This window comes from Lepeophtheirus salmonis, chromosome 6 (genome assembly GCF_016086655.4).
Source record: "Lepeophtheirus salmonis chromosome 6, UVic_Lsal_1.4, whole genome shotgun sequence".
Lineage (NCBI taxonomy): Eukaryota > Metazoa > Arthropoda > Copepoda > Siphonostomatoida > Caligidae > Lepeophtheirus > Lepeophtheirus salmonis.
Genome location: NC_052136.2, coordinates 50,118,831 through 50,139,708, shown reverse-complemented (window position 1 = coordinate 50,139,708; position 20,878 = coordinate 50,118,831). Strand labels below are relative to the sequence as shown.

Below are 20,878 nucleotides of genomic sequence, written 5' to 3'. Positions count from 1 at the left end.
AATGTTTTGGATCTGTATATATATATATATATACAGATAAGTAAATTACAAAATGCCGCCGATTTGGTTCAAAACTGCGTACAGGCTGACGGCGGCCGACTAATTGGAGATCTTGAAGACCAAGTTACTCCTGTAGGTCCTCAAGATCTTTAAGAAGTCGGGCAAGGTGGCCTATGTATTCCAGCAGGATGGTATACACAGCCAACGTTGTGCAAGCCTGGACGGAAGAGAACATGGAGTTTTGGCCCAACAACTTTTGGCGTCCCCAGAGCCCCGATCTGAATCCTTTGGATTAATATATCCTGTGACAAATCGAATCCGAGGCCTGCAGATCACTCCACAGCAATGCCACCGACCTGAAGTCCTCCGTGGAGAAGGAGTGGAAGCTCATGAGAAGGGACTACATTACCAGAGTGTGCTTCACTTTCCGTAGCCGCTTGAAGGACGTCATTGAGAGCAATGGAGGTGAAATTCATAAATAATAGCTTTCATTGTGTGCTTAATAAATGTATTTAAGTAATATATAATGTCTGCCTTAATTCCTATACTCCTGTTGGCTCAGCTTGATTAGTAGTACATCCATTTTGCACGACCCGTTGATTCCAAAATAATAGCGACAGATGGAGAAAGGAATTACATCATAATGACCTTGATAACAAAGGATAATGATTATATCAATCTATGAATCCATCGATGAGGATCCACAATTTTTTGAATTACTCAAATATCCAAATTCATGCCAGATAAAAATATGGAAAATGAAATGGTTAGTGGTGCTGGGAGACATTCGACAGTATTTCTCATTGGAAAGTTGAATTAGATTGGATTTGGAAAAAACTAAACGAGGATAGTTGCCCTTTGTTTATGTAACATCTATAAAAAGTACTAAAATGATGTAAATAACTTTCAAATTAGATGTGATCTAATCTTAATGATCCCTTGTCTCTCACCCTATTTATCTTATTTAAAAGCAAAAAATATTGTTATTGCCCTATAGGTAAATTAATTAGTGTCCTTTTTTAAGATAATATATTTTATGAATCAATGATCATTCTATAAAACATATGTAATTATAATTAGAAAATATTATCTTAGACGAGCGTGATACCTTTGTTTAATACATCCTGAACAATGTTTTTTGAATAATAAATTTAAATCCTTGTTGGAGTCCAATTTGAATTGAGGATTGGTATTGTGGTCATTCCGGTACATGTTCTTGCAAGATATGGAAATGGTTTAGTTTTTTATTTTCTTCATCCCATAATAGCTTGAAGCTAATCTAATAACATAACATTTTTAAAATTGTTAGAATTACCATGTTAATTTTCGGTTTCTTTTTTTTTTTTAGCATACACAGGTCATATTTTTACAACCCTAGTTAGAATCAAATTTTATCCAAGTAACTTTTGCATTGTATCTCTTTGAAGTTATACAATCAGGAATAGACAAACACGAAGAAGAAAAATTACTATAATTACAGCTATTGGATCCTGATCAAGACTGTATTTAAGGCAGTTATTCCCCACTTTCTTATCACTTCAGAGCCCCTATGTCGTTATTCGTGGAATGTTTCGGTATATGTTTTTATGTCCTTTTTTAGAAAATACATTTATTGATCACCTTGATAATCTCACAGGGTATTAGACCAGGGATTCTCAACCTTTTTTAGTTATGTACCACTTGTAAAATATTTATTTAATTCAAGTTACCAGCAAATAAAAAAAATCAGCTTCAGTGACAGGGTCGTCCACAGGATCATATGCATAAATATATATTATTATTTTATTTTTTTTAAGGGGGGGGGGAACTTTTTCAAAAATCAACAGCAATTCTCAAAAAATTTCATAATCCATATCTATTCTTACAAAATTTTAAAAAAATTTCAAATATTAAATTTGTGGTGAAAAATTAAAAAATCCATAGTTTTTCACAGAAAATTAAATAAAAGATCAAATATTTAATTTTCTAGTAAAGAACCAAAATTTCTTAATTTGAAGGACTATAGCCCCTCCAACCCACCCTTAGGGCTCCCCTGAGCTATGTAATATTTGAAAATATTCTTTCAAAATCTCAAATACCCCCTGGAGTTCCTTCAAGTACCCCAAGGGGTACGTGTATCTCCATTTGAGAACCACTGTCATAGATGATGCAACGCAGAGTTTTTTTTTTTGCCATGGAGCCATTTTTTTCCCTAGAAAATGAGTTGTGTTTTATGCAATCTACTCAAAAAATTACGGGAAAAGGGTTAATAAAAATTATTAATAAAACATATTACACTACCAAAAACACTCATTAATTTAATTATATCACAAAAAATATATATTTTTCTTTAACAAACTTGTCTAACTAAGAAAATATTTTTGGCAAATTATCTGCACACGGCAGCTGTAGTGACAGCATCAAATGAAACAAGATTGATTGTTTTGTTTTTTTCATCACAGGCAACATTTAAAACAAAAAAACTTTATTTCTTCCTATTCATTAACCTGCATAATTACGTATACAGAAATATATACATAGTTAAATGTTTACATTTGTATATTGTCAGAGAGTATTATAAACATGAAAAATTTCCTCTATTTTTGTCTTTGATTAATGTACCTTAATGTATCAAGACGTAATTTTTTTATAAACTTAATTAATTACAATTCTGTGAAAGGGAAAGGAATATCTAATAAAGATAACGACTCAACTTACAGATACTCATATTGATAACAAATCATATTCTGGATGGTTCATTGATATCTGAACACTTACGAATTCAATAATTAATGAAGGTTGAATGATTGAAATTATTTTATATTTTGATTTATAAAAGCATAAATAATTAGTTACCAAACAAAACATATCTGAGCACTTAAGCTTATGTATAAGTCGAGAAAAGGATAATTGATAGTGATCGACGAATTTCCATTCGCGAACTCCAAACAGTTAGGGGACTCCAGGACCATCACCTACGCCATCAGTAAGTTCGAAACGTCGGAGAGGAAGAAGAGCTCTCTCAAAAAGTCCAAACTGGATCCGTAGGTGTTAAAGGAAACAGCAAGACTAATCACCTCAAGTCCGTGAGGGTCTGTGCAAGAGATATCGGATCACATCAGACTGTCCAGAGAGCTTTCAAAAAGGGCGCAGAAAGAGCCTGGTGAGGGTGGAGAGGCCACTTTTGACACCAATAGTAAAAGAAAATACGTCCTTTAAGTAGCATTTTTTAGCACTTCATCTATACAACCTGAAGGGCGAGGTTTATTTTGAATATAAAAAGGATTTTTTGATGCTCAGGGAAGCGGCGGTGGAAGAATTTAACCTGTCTCAGGGACTAGCAGCTTATATACACTACTTGAAGGCGGGGGTATAGTATAGCATATTATTAGGGGTTCTAGGCGCGGTGGTGGTGCATTTTAAACTACCTTGAGGTCCAATACGTCCGGGGTGTATTTTGGAATTTGAGAAGGGTTCCTTTATGCTCAGATAAGGGCGTGGCAGAGAAATTGAACTTGCCTCTGACCGAGCAGTTCGCTTGCACAACCCTTGGCCTAGGGTGTATTATAATTATATTATAAGGGTTCCTTGGTTCCTAGAAACGCAGCAGCAGTAGAGTTTAAACTGTATTTGAGCCCCGTACTACACCTGTACAACCTGAGAGCCGGAGTGTATTTTGGAATATTAGGAGGGTTCCTTGATGCTCAGGAAAGCGGCTGCAAGACTTCAAATTCGGCGTTTGAACCAGAATAAAGTCACCAATTCGTCATTGTGTGCCATGGAGACAAAAGAACAGCGAGGTGGGTGTTTGACCTAGAGGAAACACTTCCTCATTGCAAGCTATAGATACAGAGGAGCAGTGAGGTTTGCATTCTACCAAGAAAAGAGCAAGCCCTTTCTCATTGCATTCCATGGAGACAGAGGAGCAGCAAAGTCGGTGTCTGACCCAAAAATAAGCAACCACTTCCACAACATGTGCACTTCAGGATAGTAATTACAGAAGATCTTTGGACTTAAATAGAAGGACAGCTTACAGACTTAGAATGGGGAATTATTTCAAGTTGACTGTATTCATGTATGAAAGTAACAATGATTACGATTCCTGTTATAATGAAAAAGCAAAGGCGTAATTTGTACCAAAGCAAAATTGAAAAAAAGAGGATTTTTCGACATGAACATTGACTTTTCTCTTGGTTGTGTTGTCTCATATAAACATTTCATTTTAAAGGAAAAAGTTTTACTTTCTTATGAATTTCTGTTTTTATTTTACTTAAAAATAAACTCTTTAAGAAAATAAATGAAAAATGCAGTCACTCTTGATACGCTAAGACTACAAAATTATATATTTGATATTAACTTATTAAGTGCAACTAAAATGACCCAAAAACATTTTGTTGTGATATAGCTATTTGCATGTATAGAGGAGTATACTAGCTGTTATGTGGTAGTATATTTATATAACCACATGTTAGCGTTATTTAGTCAGTAATAAAAATAGCCACTAGGTGTCTCTCTTTATTTTACTTTCAAATGATATTTCGGTTTATTTATGCAGTTTCTAAGTTCGAGATCTTTCTACAAATTATATATATTACCTTCCTTCATCTATTATGCGTATACAAGGATGATATCATTGCAAAATTTATTTTGTTGAAGTATCATTTGTAAAAATACTTTCAAACTAAAGTATATGTAGATATAAATTTTTAATCTTCCGTTGATTCTTCTGGGGTATAACAACCCCAGAGACTAAAATGTTCTTTTAACTTCTAGTTTGTACCATATTTTAGCCAACTTACAATCTAAATAATTATTATTTTATTCTATATTTTCTTTATCCTATTTTTTGGGATGGTAGTTTCTGAGTTATTAGAAAACTTTGGAACAAATTATTAAGATTTCAAAGAGTCTGACCTCCAGACCCCCTTAAAAATAGCCTCCTCAAGGTTTATTTGACACCATAAGGTACAATGACAAAACTTGCACAAATTTGTTAGTACTATGTCAGGACATCATAAAAAACCAAGACTGACAAAAAAAATTCCGTTGGAAACATTTTTTTGTGAGTCTTGGTGTTTAATGATGTTCTTACAAGGTACTATACACTGATGTAAGTTTTGTCCATGAACCTTATGGGGTGAAAACAAATGTAAATTTGTACGGTTATTGGGGGTACTCTTTTTTTTTTTTTGGGGGGGAGGTTTTGTTTCCGACGGAATTTTTATGTCATTCTTGGTTATTTTGATGTCCTACCATAATAATAACACAATGGTGTCTTATAAACCGTCCACAGGCTATTTTCAGTAGGGGGTCAGGCTGACGAAAAAAAGTCAATGTTCAAGTTGATATAAGTAATTTCAGGTGATTAAACCTTCTATACTTTATAGGGTAAAATCTTACGTGGCTGGCTCTCGGACTATAAGTTTGAGATGTCTTATTCTGTATAGAACGGGTTTTGTTTGATAATAATTTATTAGTTCACAAATAATCTTTCCCCTAAAGTTTACAAAATTTAATATTTTTTCTCTAAATATTATTTTAGACAGTTCTGAGTACACAAATATAAAATCGAATATTAAAAAAAAAAATTCATTTGTTAAAAAAAGTTTATAGTATTATATTTAACAAAAACTTATAGGAATAAAGTTTTATATTGCAAAAATAAATGTTATAAATTTGAAAGAAGCGGTAAGACTTGAGGGGAAGTAACAGAGAGTTCAAGTGATGAACAAAAAAAGGGCAGCCATATATCAACGACAATAAATAAATATTCTCCTTTCTATAATCATTTTTATAATCAAAAGCTCAATTTAATATTCAAGTACCGAGTATATACAAATAAGGACACGCAATGAATAACTTGTATCATTCAATCAAATATTAGTTAATATTGGTTCTTTATATCTAATATATTTATCACGATTTCCTTCAACATCAAAAAGGAAGGGAAAAAACTATTTTTGAATTCTATGCATATAAAAAAACAAATACTAATAAGTTCCATATCTCCATTGGGTAGTCAAATCACATTCAAATCCTTTTTTATTGAGCCTTTCGTTCACTATATAAATACAACTGCCTTTCCAATATACATACTTAATTCTTTTCGGAGAGTCATCTTGGTAAGATTGAAAATCAGGTGAGTGCTCAATTTGCAAAGTTAATCTGTGTACAATTAGAAAAAAAAGGTATCTTAATTAAAGATAAGAAGCCACATATGGTCCTAAATTGTTTTTATCGCGTTTTTTTCTTCTAAAATTTGCTTACAAAATGGAATTATAATTCTTATATATTTCATTAGTAAACGCAAAAAAAAATCTTGGATTATTAGATAAAGGAAAATACATCCAATTTATTGGTGACGCCATAAGTATTTTAATATTTTATAAACATATATCTGTACAAGAAGGTTAACCATACTTTAAATACTAAATTTGATTTATGATAGTTAATTTGTTGACGATCTCTTTCAAAGAGAATTTGCCAATCCTTAATTAATTTATTGTTAGAATGAATTTTTGTTCCTTTAAGTGCATCTTGAGGCATATCCAAAAAGACCAATCATAGTAACTTATTGATAAAAACTGAATATGATTTGTCGAAGAATACGGGAGTAATCCCAATTAAATAATAGCATAATAATATTGATTACTTTACGTTTAGGATTAAAAAACGCTGAGCTAATTAAAAAACTTAAAAGCCCTGCATTGTGTTTAAACTATTTTTAGTTTTATACAATTTTATTGACAGTAGTTCACTAAGGATAAGAAAGCCCATTTTTTTAAAGTAACTTTGTAAATATTGCTTATATAAGGTAGGGGGAAAAGTAATTTCGTATTATCCGCCATTTTTTTACTAAGTATATCTTGCTCATTATTGTTCACATCGGATCATACGATAAAACGTTGTAAAGGTATGAGTGTATACTAAAAACATTTTACGGACAGTATTGTGCTTGAACAGTTCAGTCATAAGTTATCTTGCATCGAGTATGGAGGTCTCAGAGGAATAAATTCGCCATATCTTACCTTTTTACTACCTGAAAGGTCAAAACGCGTTGAAAGCGACCAAGAAAATTTGCTATGGATACGGGGTTAATACTCTTCAGTTCGTGTTGAACAAAAGTAGTTTGAGCGATTTCCTTCTGTTCTGGTGGAGGTAAATGATGCCCCACATACTGTCATCGAAAATGTCAATAAAATCATAGAAAATATTGAGATAGGTAGACCGTCTGTTAGTAGTCGAAGCACCGCTGAACATCGATAATATAACTGTTTCGAACCATTTTTGGCTGAATACAAAAAAAAAAACTCGAATAGGAAAGGAATCGTGTTTCATGAAGACAACACTAGACTGCACACATCTTTGATGACACGGCAGAAACTTTGGGAGCTCAGATAGGAAGATCTTATGCATCCACCCTACACTTTTACACTCCAGACCTGGGACCAAGTGGTTATCACCTGTTCCTGTGCATGGTCATTGGGCTTTGTGGTAAAAATTTGGCATCAATAGAGGCCTGTGAAAATTGGTTGTCCAAGTTTTTAGCAAATATGGACAAGAGGTTCTACGAATAGAGTATTATGAAGTTATATGCTCGTTGAGAACAAGTTATCAAACAGACAGGGACACATTTGGCCTAAATCAGAAGATTGTAGCACTTCTTATAAAGCTTTAAAATAAAGCGGAAAATATGAAAGTACTTTATCTCCAAACTAATATGTGACTTAAAATATAGATCATATCAATAGATTTTAAACTCATATTGACCCGATAATAAAATAAAAGGAAGGGAATTGGAGTAAAATGAAAGTTATGATTTATGGGAACTTTTTTACCTTTTTTAAAGTATGAATGCATGATTGAAATATTCACTAAATTACGTTTTTTAAGAGCAGAAGGGGAACAGAAATAACAATTAAACAAAAACTTTTAAGCAGTACGATAAATATTTTATGACTATCGCTATGTTGAGTTATATATTATCATATTTAACAAAGGATTAAGTACTTGTTGTATCTCAGTTTATTTCCTTTTAAGGAACAATTTGAAGAAAAGAAGCGTGTACAATATATAACTGGTCTGTACTGTTTAAATGTATGCAATACTTAAAATATAAGTAAATATTCTTTCAAAAAGTGAAAGTAAACATCGATAATTATTTTTTATTTTTTCTTGGCTTAAGAAAATGTGACGGATTGAATTGCAATTTTTATCAATTTATTTTCTCAGGATAAAGAATGACTTTACATCTTTTAGTTTTGAAAACAGAAATAGTTTTTCACAAATTTGCAATATAATTATTGATGAGAATCGCAATTGAGTGATTAACTATTCAATATATCGGGTTACATAGTAATGGTATTCATTTTTTACCCATGCAGCCATGTATGGGGTCTTTATGTTCGAAGTTGAGTAATGAGTCTCTTTTGTTGGAGTTCGAGTCGTAGTTTAATGATGGCTTGAGGACAATACACTCAGTAAAAGGTATTCTCTTGAACTCAGTGTGCTTAGGTTTTTAGCTCAGTCGCTCCTAAAATATTTATATTGAATTTAAATTTCAGATAAATGAATCGTTATACAAAAATAAAATCTGTTTTGTTTTTAAGAAAAGGTTGCTAGATAAAATAATAATAAAGAAGTCTTGTGCAATTTAAAGGCAAGTTGTGTCTATAGTTGTAGTTTGATTGTTCAGGTTGTTACCTTTATTCTACATGTCTAACAACCTTTTTTCTCAAAGGAAACAAAAGAAAAAGCCCCAAAATCAGTTGTCCTTGGCTTATTCTTCCAAATAGGGTGTTTCTTATTTTGTTTTTTATTGATATGTTCGAGTCCTTGGGTATAAAATTGAACAATTTTTAGAGGTAGCTCAACGACTTCAAAGTTTTGAAAATTGCCAATTTTTACAAAATTAATTACTTCTTTCCCAATTATCGTAAAAACGATTCACGATACAGCTTTTTATGCTTTATAATTTTTCTTATAACATTGAATTTACTTTAAAAACTATTTGTACTATTCCGAGATTAAAATATTTATAATGTGAATGAATATGCAAAGTAGTCCAAGATAAAAATAATACATCTAGAATGGTGTGCGTGTAATGTGTTTGATTTTCCTCCAGCAAAAAAAGAATCTTTGTTTTGGTTGTTTCGTACCTTAATTTTGGGATGTTAAATTAATACCATTTAATGGTTCTCAGAGGTGTCCCAAATTTCAAATCCCCCCTCTATGAAGCATCATTGCTCATATACACATCTGAAGTACTCTTGTTTACATTTTAAATCAATTTGGTATAAAGCTGTCCTCGTACCACCTTTATTAACTAAAATAGTTGATGAATATTTAGTAACAAATAATACTATGCAATACTCTGTAGTTTCCTTACAGGTTAATTACCACAGGTGTTAAATTGAACAAAGATATAAAGTAAAAATACTTTTAAAAAATGAAAATGTAAGTAGCATCATAGTTTATTCAATTATTCATAGAGCAAAGACAGACACCATAGAAAAGCCAACAGGATCTCAAAGAAAGTTATATCATAACAGCGTATTTATTACCAAATTGACTGCAAGTAAATTGATTTCATCAGGAATGGCTTTTTAATTTTGCGTGTATCATCATTTTGAATTTAAAAAATGTATCCAGGATTCATCAAATAGATTGCAGAATATTTCTATTTGTATCGTGAAAATATATTTGAAAACATAGACTTCTGTTCCTACAATCTCAGATGATGCATTTAATTATTTGAATTTTAAGAAATAGTTATTTCAAAATCAATGCTTTAATTTCAAAAAGGACATCTCAAAAACTAAACATTTATGATGTTTATATGAAGAGCATCTTGGTTTGACTCTATTTGATGGTCGAGTCAATTTGGCATCTAAAAAGAAAATATTCTTTGAAATCCAAAATATAAAAAAATAAATACCAAAATTCAAAGGAAAAATTTATCCATAAAAATAAGATGACAAAAATAAAAGCAATATCATTCAGATGCTGAAACCCCCAGAAAAGTTTTTAAAAGATGATCCAAAATTAAAGCCAAGTAACTGTGATTATAGAAACTCCTTGGAATAGTTGATCCTTTTAAAGTTATCAATGACCATTCATACAGAGGAGTGGCACTCATTATATAATACAGTGGATCATTAATAACTGAAGAATTGGAGCTTCAATTCCTAAATCAAGTCGCATGGAGAGCATTAAAAGATGTAGCCGGACTTGAAAAATAATATATATGTGAAAAAAGTAATAAATATAGATTATCGATAATAATTGAGTTTCATAATCTTTTTTTTATCAATTTCTAAAGCCGTTGAGCTACCTCTAAACAAAGCTCAATTTGACATACAATTTACCAATTGTATTTTTTAAGCAGAAAGAACTATTTGTCACTCTAAGAGTTTCACAATTTAACAAACAAAATAAAAATATAACATGAAATTCATGATGTTTTGTATTGAAAAATAGGGAAAATATAAAAACATTGCACGCAATACGTTATGTATGCATTAGTTTTCAATTATTGTGCATTTTAATTTTTCTATATAAATATATTTAACTTTCTCAGAGCAACATAATATTTCTTATAGTAAATTCAGTCATCTTGAAAAAATTAAGAAATAGTAAAACTGTGAACTGTTTTTAAAATAATCGAGAAAGAAGACAGTTTTTCTTTTGAAAAAATTGGTAATTTTCAAAACTTTGAGATGTTTAAACATTGTTCAGTTTTGCTCAAACTTTACCAATTGTATTTTTTATCTTAAGGAACAGAGTTAGACTTGGCGACCCGGACATTTCAACAAAATAAGAAACAGCTAATTGATATTTCATTTAATATCTGTGGGAAATGGTTCGCAGGTTAACAAGAGTTAATTTGAATTAAACGAATCAACATTAAGTAAATTTATAAGGGGAAAAGATACAAATCCGAATCACCCACTCTGTTAAATATGTCATAGAAACTAGCCAAAATCTCTAAAAATATATTGTACATACAGTTGACATTAATACTCTTAAGATCTTTGTAATATACTTTAACATTTAGAAAGAAAAAATTTGACTCTTTACATCATCAAAAAAAATTAAGTCCATCAGTACAAACATAAATTGCATTTAAATATTATCTAAACTAAACTTTTGTTGTTTATTGTATTTATCTCACTCAAGTAAAAAACAAGACAAAAATATAATCATAAGTATGTAACTCTAATGATGTAAGATACTTACATTCAACTATTTCAACCTTGGCATTTATGATGTTTACTTATTATGCTAAGTTGACGTAAATCTAGTGGTAAGACATTTTATTATTATCTTAGATCAAATTTGTTTATAAAATATATCAATTGTAAGGTTTCAATGTTATTTCCCTCTAATTAATCGAAATGGCCATCGTAACTCTGTTCGTTTTGGGTTAATTGTGTTTCTATTATGAGCAAGTTGATGAATATTCGGGTTCATGGCTTTAGCTTTTTCTGCTGAAATAAACACAGCTTTTTGATATGATAGTTAGTAATAGTAAAATAATACATTTATATTTTTTAGGCCAATGTTATCCTTAGCCTCAAATGGGTAAGAGGTAGTTTTTAGACAAAAGTACTAAAAAAATATTTAGGGTTTTTTTTTATCTATATAAATTTCTGTATTTTATAAAATGTGTTGTTAGAATTATTTATCCTCAGATATAATTAACCCGGTCAATGTAAATGTTGCACCTCAGAACCCATTTGTCTAAAAAATGAGTCCAATTTCAAAAGTTGAAGGTCCTTAAGCTACCTCTAAATATTTTTCACATTAGTGACCTACATTCTTTGAAAGTTTTAATAGTCATATTCGTGTTCTACAGCTTAAATGACAATAATAAATGTGGGGTTCAGCCTGCAGGCGCTCAATGACCTTCATTTTGTTGCATAGTGTAAAAAATAATCATGTTTGTAGAGTATAATTATACTCTACAAACATGATTATTTTTAAAAAGACTGGAAAGGCCAAAATATTGCAGTTGAAGGTTTCAATGGTCATTTTCATGTTCTACAGATTAAATAAGAATGGGGTTTATAACTGGCAGGTGTTCCAAGACCTGAACTTGTTACGTAGTGGGATGCATAGATAAAAAATATTTAAAAATATACAAAATAATGTTTCGACTGAGTATGGGAACCTCTAATATTTGGCATGTAGTTAGTGTTGGATCGGTCTAAAAAAAAATTGCAGACCTATCAGTCCGATCTTAATCAAACTTGTAAGTCCTAGGACTGGTCCTTATTGGTCTTAAAAATAACCATAAAAGCTAAAATGCCAGAGTTAATTACTATGTTCTTTCAGCTGGTAAACACAACCTCTTTCAAAGAAACAAGATACTTGTTTCTTTGAAAGGAGGAGGTGTGTAGTTATAAATTATTATTTTACATTCTAACTATCATTCATTTTTTTCTTCGTTTTCATATTATTCAATCCTATCTCGGAGGGAAGAATATAAAAGATAGCTAAGACTGTAGGACTGAAGTACCGAAAAAACACTGAAAGGGGGAGAGGATGAAGAATGATTAAGAAATTCTTAGAACACTAAATTTAATAGTATTTTTCAGTATTAAAAATTCTCCAATACTACCCGTTATTCATTTTCAAACTTTAATTTTCAACCTACTTACACTAATGTACAAATCTCTATTTATACCTAATACATATGTTGTCCGCTTAAATTCATACAAAAAGTGTCACAAAAAGATTTCATATTTATTTCAAATTATTTATTATCAGGCTTATGTCCTGAGATGTTTTGTACTTAAGAAATGTACATATTTTGGATATGAGGAATTATTTATTATTATCAATTAATTATCTTCATTTTTACACTTTTTTTAAATGTTGGCATTAAGCTATTCCCTACTGATAGATTTACGCGGTGACATAATTTATAAATTTTTATTTATTTTATCAGATTTTTTTAAATTAAATAATAATTCAAGAGGCATCATCAATTCTATAATTTCACTAAAACAAACATGCGTATTTTGTCGTCAGCTGTCGATTGTTCTTTATATTTTCACCTAATCAGTGTTCTCAGCATGGATTGATCAAATTAAATTTTGCTAGCATCAGTGCAATTCTAAACAATTATGAAGTAATAATAGCTCAGAAAAATTGACTCAGAATTGACTAACTACCAACTGATTTTGGCCTTTTGTTCGGCTTCTTTTGTGATGAAAAATTGCCATATACACGGTCCACGGAAAAATCTGTAAAATGTTTATCGAAATACTAATGATAATACTAATTACATCATTTGCATATAATTATACACCAAAAGTATTCTTACCCTTTTAATAATCGTCATATCTATATTATAAATTTTTAGCAGTTGTTTTAATTGTCTTTTCAGTAATATTTTCGATAATAATTACTATTTATCGAATAAAAATATCAACTTCTTATATAAAATATTTTTTAAGACTTAAAATTATTTTTTCCTTGTTTTAAAAGTATTCATACCCTTCCAAAAAGATAAAAAACACATTTTCTGGTTTTTTTATCAAGGTGAGGGTCTAAAAAATTAAAAGACTTCGATAAAGTAATCGATATATCAAAAATTTCCTTGAACTACCTTCTGAGTAATGAAAGTGTAATGAGCCAATTTCTTGCTTCAATCTTATTCAATACTCAACATGATCAAGAATAATGAGTACAGTGAGGACATCCGCTAGCTTGTAGTCAATTACCATAATCAAGGTGACAGCTATAAAGACATTTCCATCAAGTTAACTATCCCAAAATCCCCGGTCCAAGGCATCATCACCAAATTTAAAAGAACTGGCCACGCCACGTCAAAAATCTCCCTCGACATGGGAGGAAGACTAACATGAGTTCAACCCAAGTGAGATATGCACTCTGAGAAGTTGCCAAGAATTTAACAACAACTCTCAAATCCATCCAGCAAGGGTTGAAAGCAACAAGAACTTTGGATGGACGATCAACTGTGAAAAGGATTGTGCACAAGAATGGGTTCTTGAGTTGTTTGCCAAGAAAGACTTCATTCCTCAAGAGTAGGCACATAAAGGCCATGCTGAAGTATGATGAGCTTAACTTCTTGCGCACTATGCTGTTATCAGATGAGACAAAAGGTGGAGTTGTTTGGCCACAAGAAGCATCAGCACATTTGGTAACAGAAAGGTCAAGCCTTCAACCTCAAAAACACTATCCAACAGTGAAAAACAGTGTTGGAATCATCATGATTTGGGCTTGTTTTTCTCGTAATAGAACTTGAGAACTTCACAAAAATTGATGGCGCCATGAAGAAGGCAGTCCAAAATCCTGATCTAAAGTTATAGAGAATCTACGGACTACATTGGAAAAAAACAGTATGGAAAAACCTTCAACAAATCTCGATAACCTTTGGAGATTCTGTCAAGAAGAGTAGGCGAAAGTCGATCCCAGTATTTGCCTCAATTTGTTAAGGACTTATCCCAAACGTATTAAATATTTGAAGAAAGTTAGAGACTGTTCCAAAAAAATGTGACATAACTTTATTTCAAAATGGCCTCCCTTAGTCTTGACCAAAGCCAGAAGTCTCTCTGGAAAGGGCTTGAATACTGCATGCACCATACCCCCGGGATGGTCCCAGTCACAGGAGCTGAAGTGATAGGAGCTTCTGCACTCTTTTGAATGCATGGTCTCCCAGCTCACTTTTTTGGCCAGAATCCGGTTATGGTTATGGTAGAAAAATGGTTATAGCGTGAGCTCTTTCTCTTTTCTGTTCATTATTTAATTGGTCTTCGTGGTCTTAACTCCTCCCTCTGAAGCATGCATTATTGTCTATCTTTGAAGTATTTTTTTAGAAAAATGAATAATAAAATAAATGTACATATATGAATTTAAATATAATTTAAATCTTGAAGATAATTCATTTTCCCGCCCGAAATCATATTACAGGTAGATGATATAACAAAGGTCTTAATTCAACATATGTCTCGCTCTCACCTTTTCCAAGTGTTTTTTTTTTTTTTTTTTTTTTCATTACAAGCTACTCCACTCTATTAATAATATGGTGACAAAGAACCTATTCTGCAGGATTACACAACTTATATTAAAGATATGGGGCGACTGATTTAAGCACGGGAATAAGAGGACAAAGGGTCATTAACTCACACCCTAGTCGAATATCTAAAATAAAAAGATATTTGTAGCATAGAATATTTGGTACCATTTTTATCAAACTGTCTCTCCCTCGATTTATGAAAGGATTAGATATCCCAGGCATCTGAATAGTCGAAAATATGTGTATTTAGGACTGAATTTGTTACACTTGAAAGCCCTGTACTTAAAATAACTATTGTACTAAGTATGATACTATTATCACAGGCTTGAAGACAAATCTAAATATATCACTGATTATAACTAAACACTTATTAATGATGCCAGAATACCAATACTTCCGACTCGGTTTCGGTACCAAAATTGATATTAATATTTCAGTACTAATTGATACTTTTAAAACTAAAAGTAGAAAATAAATGTGTAGTATTTTTATTTTGGCTAGCACATACTTATAAAAGACAATTTATACTCATCTTTTTTTTATTTTTGACTGCATTGATGGGCCAGTATTTTATGACGTAATGGTACTACAAATCCCAGCCCCAATATAAATTTACTTTAGTGTTGTTTTAAATGCGTCAATGCTCCAGTGGCAGTTTAAAATTGGTATACTGAACAACACTAGTATCTATTGACAGAGTAATTTGTGTAAAAGTAATTATTCTATAGTCTTTAATTAGGTCAGATTAAAAATAATTCCATAATACTTATATATACATTTTTATTAATATTTCATTCACCAATCTATTATGTAATTTTAAAAATATGGTGATATCATTATTTTAATAAGGATTTAACTCATCTAAAAATGGATTCTATAGGAGAAATAATTGTGGTAGGGATACAAAATCCTTTCTGTATGTAGTTGTGAAATATTGAATAATACTGTAATCTTTTTTCGTATTGATAAATATCATGCGACTATCAACATTTACTTATTAATTCATTTCTTATTTATCTGTATCCTACATCAGTCAGAGGTTTCAAAAAATTATACTTTCATATAATCTGAAGAATGAATCACTCATACTGTGGTAAGCAACAATTAATTATATTATTATTCATTTACATTTGGATTCTGATAAATGTGTTTTAAAGGATACTATGGAATTTTGATATTTGGAATCTTGCTTAGTTTTGTACAAATAAGAATCATTTGTGGAGATGATCAAATCCTTGCTGCGACCAATGATAAAGATCAATTTGAAACAAATAACCAATATGTTTATGACGACAGTGAAAATCAGGAATTGGAAAATGTAAAGAGCAACAAAAATGTTTTAAATCGTTTTACAAGAGCTCAGGGATTTTCTCGAATCCTACGAGAGCCAGAAGGTTTTTCCCGCATTCTAAGAAAAGACTCAGCCTTTTCTAGAATTGCACGAGATCCTGGATATTCACGGATTGTTAAGAAATCAGATGATATGAACGGATTTGCTCGTATTCAAAGAGATCCTATGGAGTTTGCAAGGATTCTACGAGGACAAACTGGATTTTCTAGGATATTGAGAACTCCTGGCTATGTTAGGATTTTAAGAAGCCCACATGGATTTTCGAGGATTCTCCGTGGAGATGCGGAATTTTCCAGGATTATGAGAGATTTCCATCCATCTCACAATACTCCATTTCAAGATTTGTAAAATAGTGATCAATAAAACAAAGAATTAATTTACCTATCTAAATATTTTTTTGAATCCTCCAAATACTTTAAAGAATTTTTAGGGATGAAAATTTGTTTAAATATAATAAATAAACACTCTTACAAGGTATGAGTCTTATTATGAATTAAAAAAATGATTACTGGAGTTTCAACTTATAATATTGCTTAAAAAGGATTTATCTTATTCCTAAATTAGCTGCATTAATTTCAATTGCTCCCATAATAAGTACAAAAATAATCACGCAAAGGTAAAAATTGAAGAAAATAAATACAAAATAATCAGTAAGCGTTATATAAAACGGGTATGTCTTCAATCATGAAATCATTTCATGGCCTCCCTTCTGACAAACTTTTTCTGTGCTTTTGATCTGTCCAAATACTGTTATCTAGAAGCAAAATTTTAAATTTCGAGAATTTGAAAGGACCAATAATAGGGACAGGCAGGATGAGACTCACTATTTAATCTCAGAAGTGGGACACTACTCCGGAATTAAATAATAATGACAATTGCTGAGGAAAAGAAAATTCATTCTTCAGAGTACCAATTACAAAAAAACTGGGCCCGCTAAAAAATTTACATGATTTACATCGTTACGTATCATAATATAACGGTACAAGATATGTTAACTCACCCACACGTCAATTTGAGTGGATCTTTATTGCCATATCATTTTTTTAATCATTTGTTTAACTTTTGTTCGTACGTGCTTGTGAGGATAACAAATGATTAATAATGAGGAGTTTTAAATGTTCATAGATGAACAATATTTGCAACTGAATTTAAAAAAAATAAAAAAACCTTTAAAAAGATGAACAAATTAAAGATATTTAAGTAATTTATCCCCATACAAAATATTATAAAAAATTGTTTTACAGATCAATTTATTTTGCATCTACTAATAACTAATTTTTATAAAAAACTCTTCAGTGGCAAAAATAAACTCATCTTATTTCAAAGCTATGTAAATATATGATGCATTTTTTTGTGTCAATAACAAATACAATTCTGAATTCACTTGTTCATATTCTAATTATAAGTATGATTCTCACGGCACAAAACTTTCAATTGTATCAAAGATCTTGAAAAATGAGCCTGTCAAAAGGAATTGTTTTAATATTGATTTTATCATTGGAAAATGCCAGTAAGTCATATAATTAAAATAGCAAATACATTTTTCTCACTAAAGCACTATTTTTTAAGGAATAGTTAACACAGTGTTGAATAATCCTAATGAATCCAGAGCTTTGTTTCTGGATAAGAATGGTAAGATTTTCTTTCTAACTATTTTTTTATAAGCTATTTTACAAATTCCCATTAGTACTTAATTTTTATATGAAACATACCATTATTTGTTTCATAGTATTAGGACAGATTTTTTGTGTCATTCTACTTAACATAACTAAATGTCAGTTCTATTTAACTAACTTTCCAAATTTTAAATATTAATTTTTTTCACAAACTTTTAAATTTACAAATAATCCGAGGTATTTCAATTTTCTATATTGTATCCCATTGATACAATGCTCAAAATAATTTAATCATGACTTTGATTAAATATCTTTTATTTACTTAAAAGTCAATGAAGCAAACAATGATGACACCTTAACTTCTGAATATCCAATTTCTGAGGAAGAATCAACTATTACTACAAGCAAAGATTCAACAAATGAAGGAAAAACAACGATTATTAAGAGTAACAGTTCAAGTATTTCATCTCAAGAGACTACAAAGACCACTGATGAAGAACTTATAACAAATACAAAATCATCAAATGTTGGTTGTTTTAGTTCATCTACAACTGGTGCTGAAACAACATCGACCACAGAACCGGCAACAACGACCACAGAGCCAACTACAACGACTACAGAACAAACAACAACGATCACAGAACCTACAACAACCATTGCTGAAAGTACGACTACAACTACAGAATCGACACCAACGACTTATGAGGAAACACCAACAACAACAGAACAATCAACAACCATTTCTACAGCTACAACTACTTCCACTAATATAACTACAACCAAACAACAAGGTATTAAATTACGATTTGAATACCTTAGCTCAACTTTTTTAAATTTGTATTCAGTCTGTGTTGGATATATTTTTGTTATAATTACTTTTACAAAAAAAGATTTAGATTCTTGCGAGGATTTATTAGGGCCACTGTGCTTATCAATGATATATTCCTGTAATGAAAAAGCATACCAAAGTCAATGTCAAAAGACATGTGGGGGATGTGATTGTATGTTATGTTCCTATTACTATTTTCCTAGCAAATAATTATATGCATTTCTATTTTCTGAAGCATGTTCTGATAGTAGATATGATTGTGATTACATCAAAGAGTATGATTATTGTTTTATGGACAATATAGCACAAGAATGCAAAAATACTTGCGGAGTATGTGGTGAGTACTTACAAATTATAATCTTTCAAAATAAATATTTAACTTAATAATGATACTATGAAAAATAACAATACTTTCAGATGTAAAATGTCGAGATAATATGTATCCTGGTGTTTGCGAATATATGAGTAAAATAGATTTTAATTTTTGCAAAAGTGATTTTATTGCTAAAGCATGTAGCAAAACTTGTGAAAAATGTGGTAAGTTTTATATTTTTTGTTTTTTCTTCAATAAGTATATTTCAAAGGATATATTATTCATTTGAAGATTAGTATGAGTTAATAATTATTCATTTATAACAAATTGTCATTTGCTTATTAACAATTCGAATTATTAATTTGTATTTAGAATTTGAATGCTCTGATCAGGCAAGCAAGGAATTTTGCTTAGGAAAAGCTGGATATTGTGGACATCATGAATATAATGTACTAAACATTATCTGCGCTAAAACATGTAATTCATGTTAAAAAAAAGTTGTAACTAAAACATATTGTTTCTCAAACGGAAATAAACATAGTTTGTGATCTAAAATTTACGAATTGTTTATTTTATATTTGTTTAATTTTATAATTTAATTATAGTCTAGGATTGAACAAATATATTGCTTTTAATATTTCGTTTTTCTGACAAATGAACCTCAATAAGGCTGAGTGTTTCCCTAGGAACCTTTTTCTCGTCATTTATCTCAATCCCAACACAATCCGTAAAATCTGCAGTTTTAAATGCACATCTTTAATCCCTTGGTTTTATTATTAAAATTTGAATTGGTTAGATATCTAACTTTTAAGCCCAGATCTACAAAGTCCCAATACAAATTTTTAGCTATATGAAATAGATAACCAGTGATGTCAGAAGTTGGGAAAGTTTCATTGAATGCATTTAATATTGCCTTTTCGAAATCAACCATTAATGCTTGTGAACTCATGGTTTGGTGTAGACTCTTTTAGATGTGAAAAAACTTAAGATAAAATTTTTGAGATTTCCCCTGCAGTAAAACTAACAAACGTTCTACAGTAATTTAATATGTATATATGTACATGTATTCAATAAATTAGTTAATTGATGGAATTTAACACTCACAAAGTACAATTATTGGAAATGTAGTTACATCTTCAAATATTATTGTAACATATTAAAAAAATACACACAAAAATTTGTTGAAAGAGCCTATAACTTATAAGTCACTTGTTATGGTTCTCATAACTTGGCTTGAGATCCAATGGATGTATACCTTTAGAGTCCTAGATACACAACTTTGAGGATTCGAGTCCCTTGAGTGACTACGTAATGCAGTCTGTTTCGTACTTTTTATGTAGGAAAGAAGGTTCACGAAGAGATCAAGACCCGTCGTTCTCATCTTTTTAATCAGATTCCAGATTGATCAAACAGTACTGAGCTTTACATCTTTCCTCTCTTACGTCTCTCATTCCCTCGTGCTCTCCTACGACCCAACAATTGAGTGCCTCCCTAAATCCTCTCATTGGTTTGCTTCACCACATCTTACTATTGGTCTTTATAACCCCATAATGATTATTCTATTTTTCCACTAAAAAAACTCTTTCCATCTCTATGAAAGATTTATTTTTTATTGTTGGCCTTCCTGTAGTCTGCTGTAGTATCCACCTATTATAAAATAACAGTTCATCCTTGTTAGGACCGTAGTTAGCAATTATATTAGCCTCAAAACAATTTATAGATACCAATGAGATATAACACAATT

The 20,878-nt window shown here is 30.7% G+C and overlaps 2 protein-coding genes across 3 annotated transcripts; both read left to right on the top strand.

Annotated features, from left to right (window-relative positions):
- The first annotated feature begins 6,071 nt into the window (after positions 1-6,071).
- On the top strand, positions 6,072-16,756 carry LOC121120882 (uncharacterized). Its single transcript, XM_040715783.2, has 3 exons — positions 6,072-6,118; positions 16,059-16,118; positions 16,183-16,756. The coding sequence occupies exons 2-3, from the start codon at positions 16,100-16,102 to the stop codon at positions 16,722-16,724; spliced, it is 561 nt and encodes a 186-aa protein (XP_040571717.1). The 5' UTR covers positions 6,072-6,118; positions 16,059-16,099; the 3' UTR covers positions 16,725-16,756.
- A 1,034-nt stretch (positions 16,757-17,790) lies between these two features.
- On the top strand, positions 17,791-19,693 carry LOC121120205 (uncharacterized). 2 transcript variants are annotated; one of them, XM_040715050.2, is made up of 7 exons: positions 17,791-17,886; positions 17,946-18,008; positions 18,331-18,783; positions 18,889-18,993; positions 19,057-19,158; positions 19,239-19,358; positions 19,507-19,693. In XM_040715050.2, the coding sequence occupies exons 1-7, from the start codon at positions 17,832-17,834 to the stop codon at positions 19,623-19,625; spliced, it is 1,017 nt and encodes a 338-aa protein (XP_040570984.1). In that variant the 5' UTR covers positions 17,791-17,831; the 3' UTR covers positions 19,626-19,693. The 2 variants fall into 2 exon arrangements, with proteins under 2 accessions (XP_040570984.1, XP_040570983.1); XM_040715049.2 differs by having other exon boundaries at positions 17,792-17,886; positions 18,883-18,993.
- Positions 19,694-20,878: the final 1,185 nt, after the last annotated feature.

Coding starts and splice junctions, on each gene's coding strand:
- LOC121120205 (XM_040715049.2), top strand. CDS start 17,832: ATGAGCCTGTCAAAAGGAATTGTTTTAATATTGATTTTATCATTGGAA. Junction 18,009..18,330: donor TTTGTTTCTGGATAAGAATG/GTAAGATTTTCT, acceptor AAGTCAATGAAG/CAAACAATGATGACACCTTA. Junction 19,359..19,506: donor CAAAACTTGTGAAAAATGTG/GTAAGTTTTATA, acceptor ATTTGTATTTAG/AATTTGAATGCTCTGATCAG.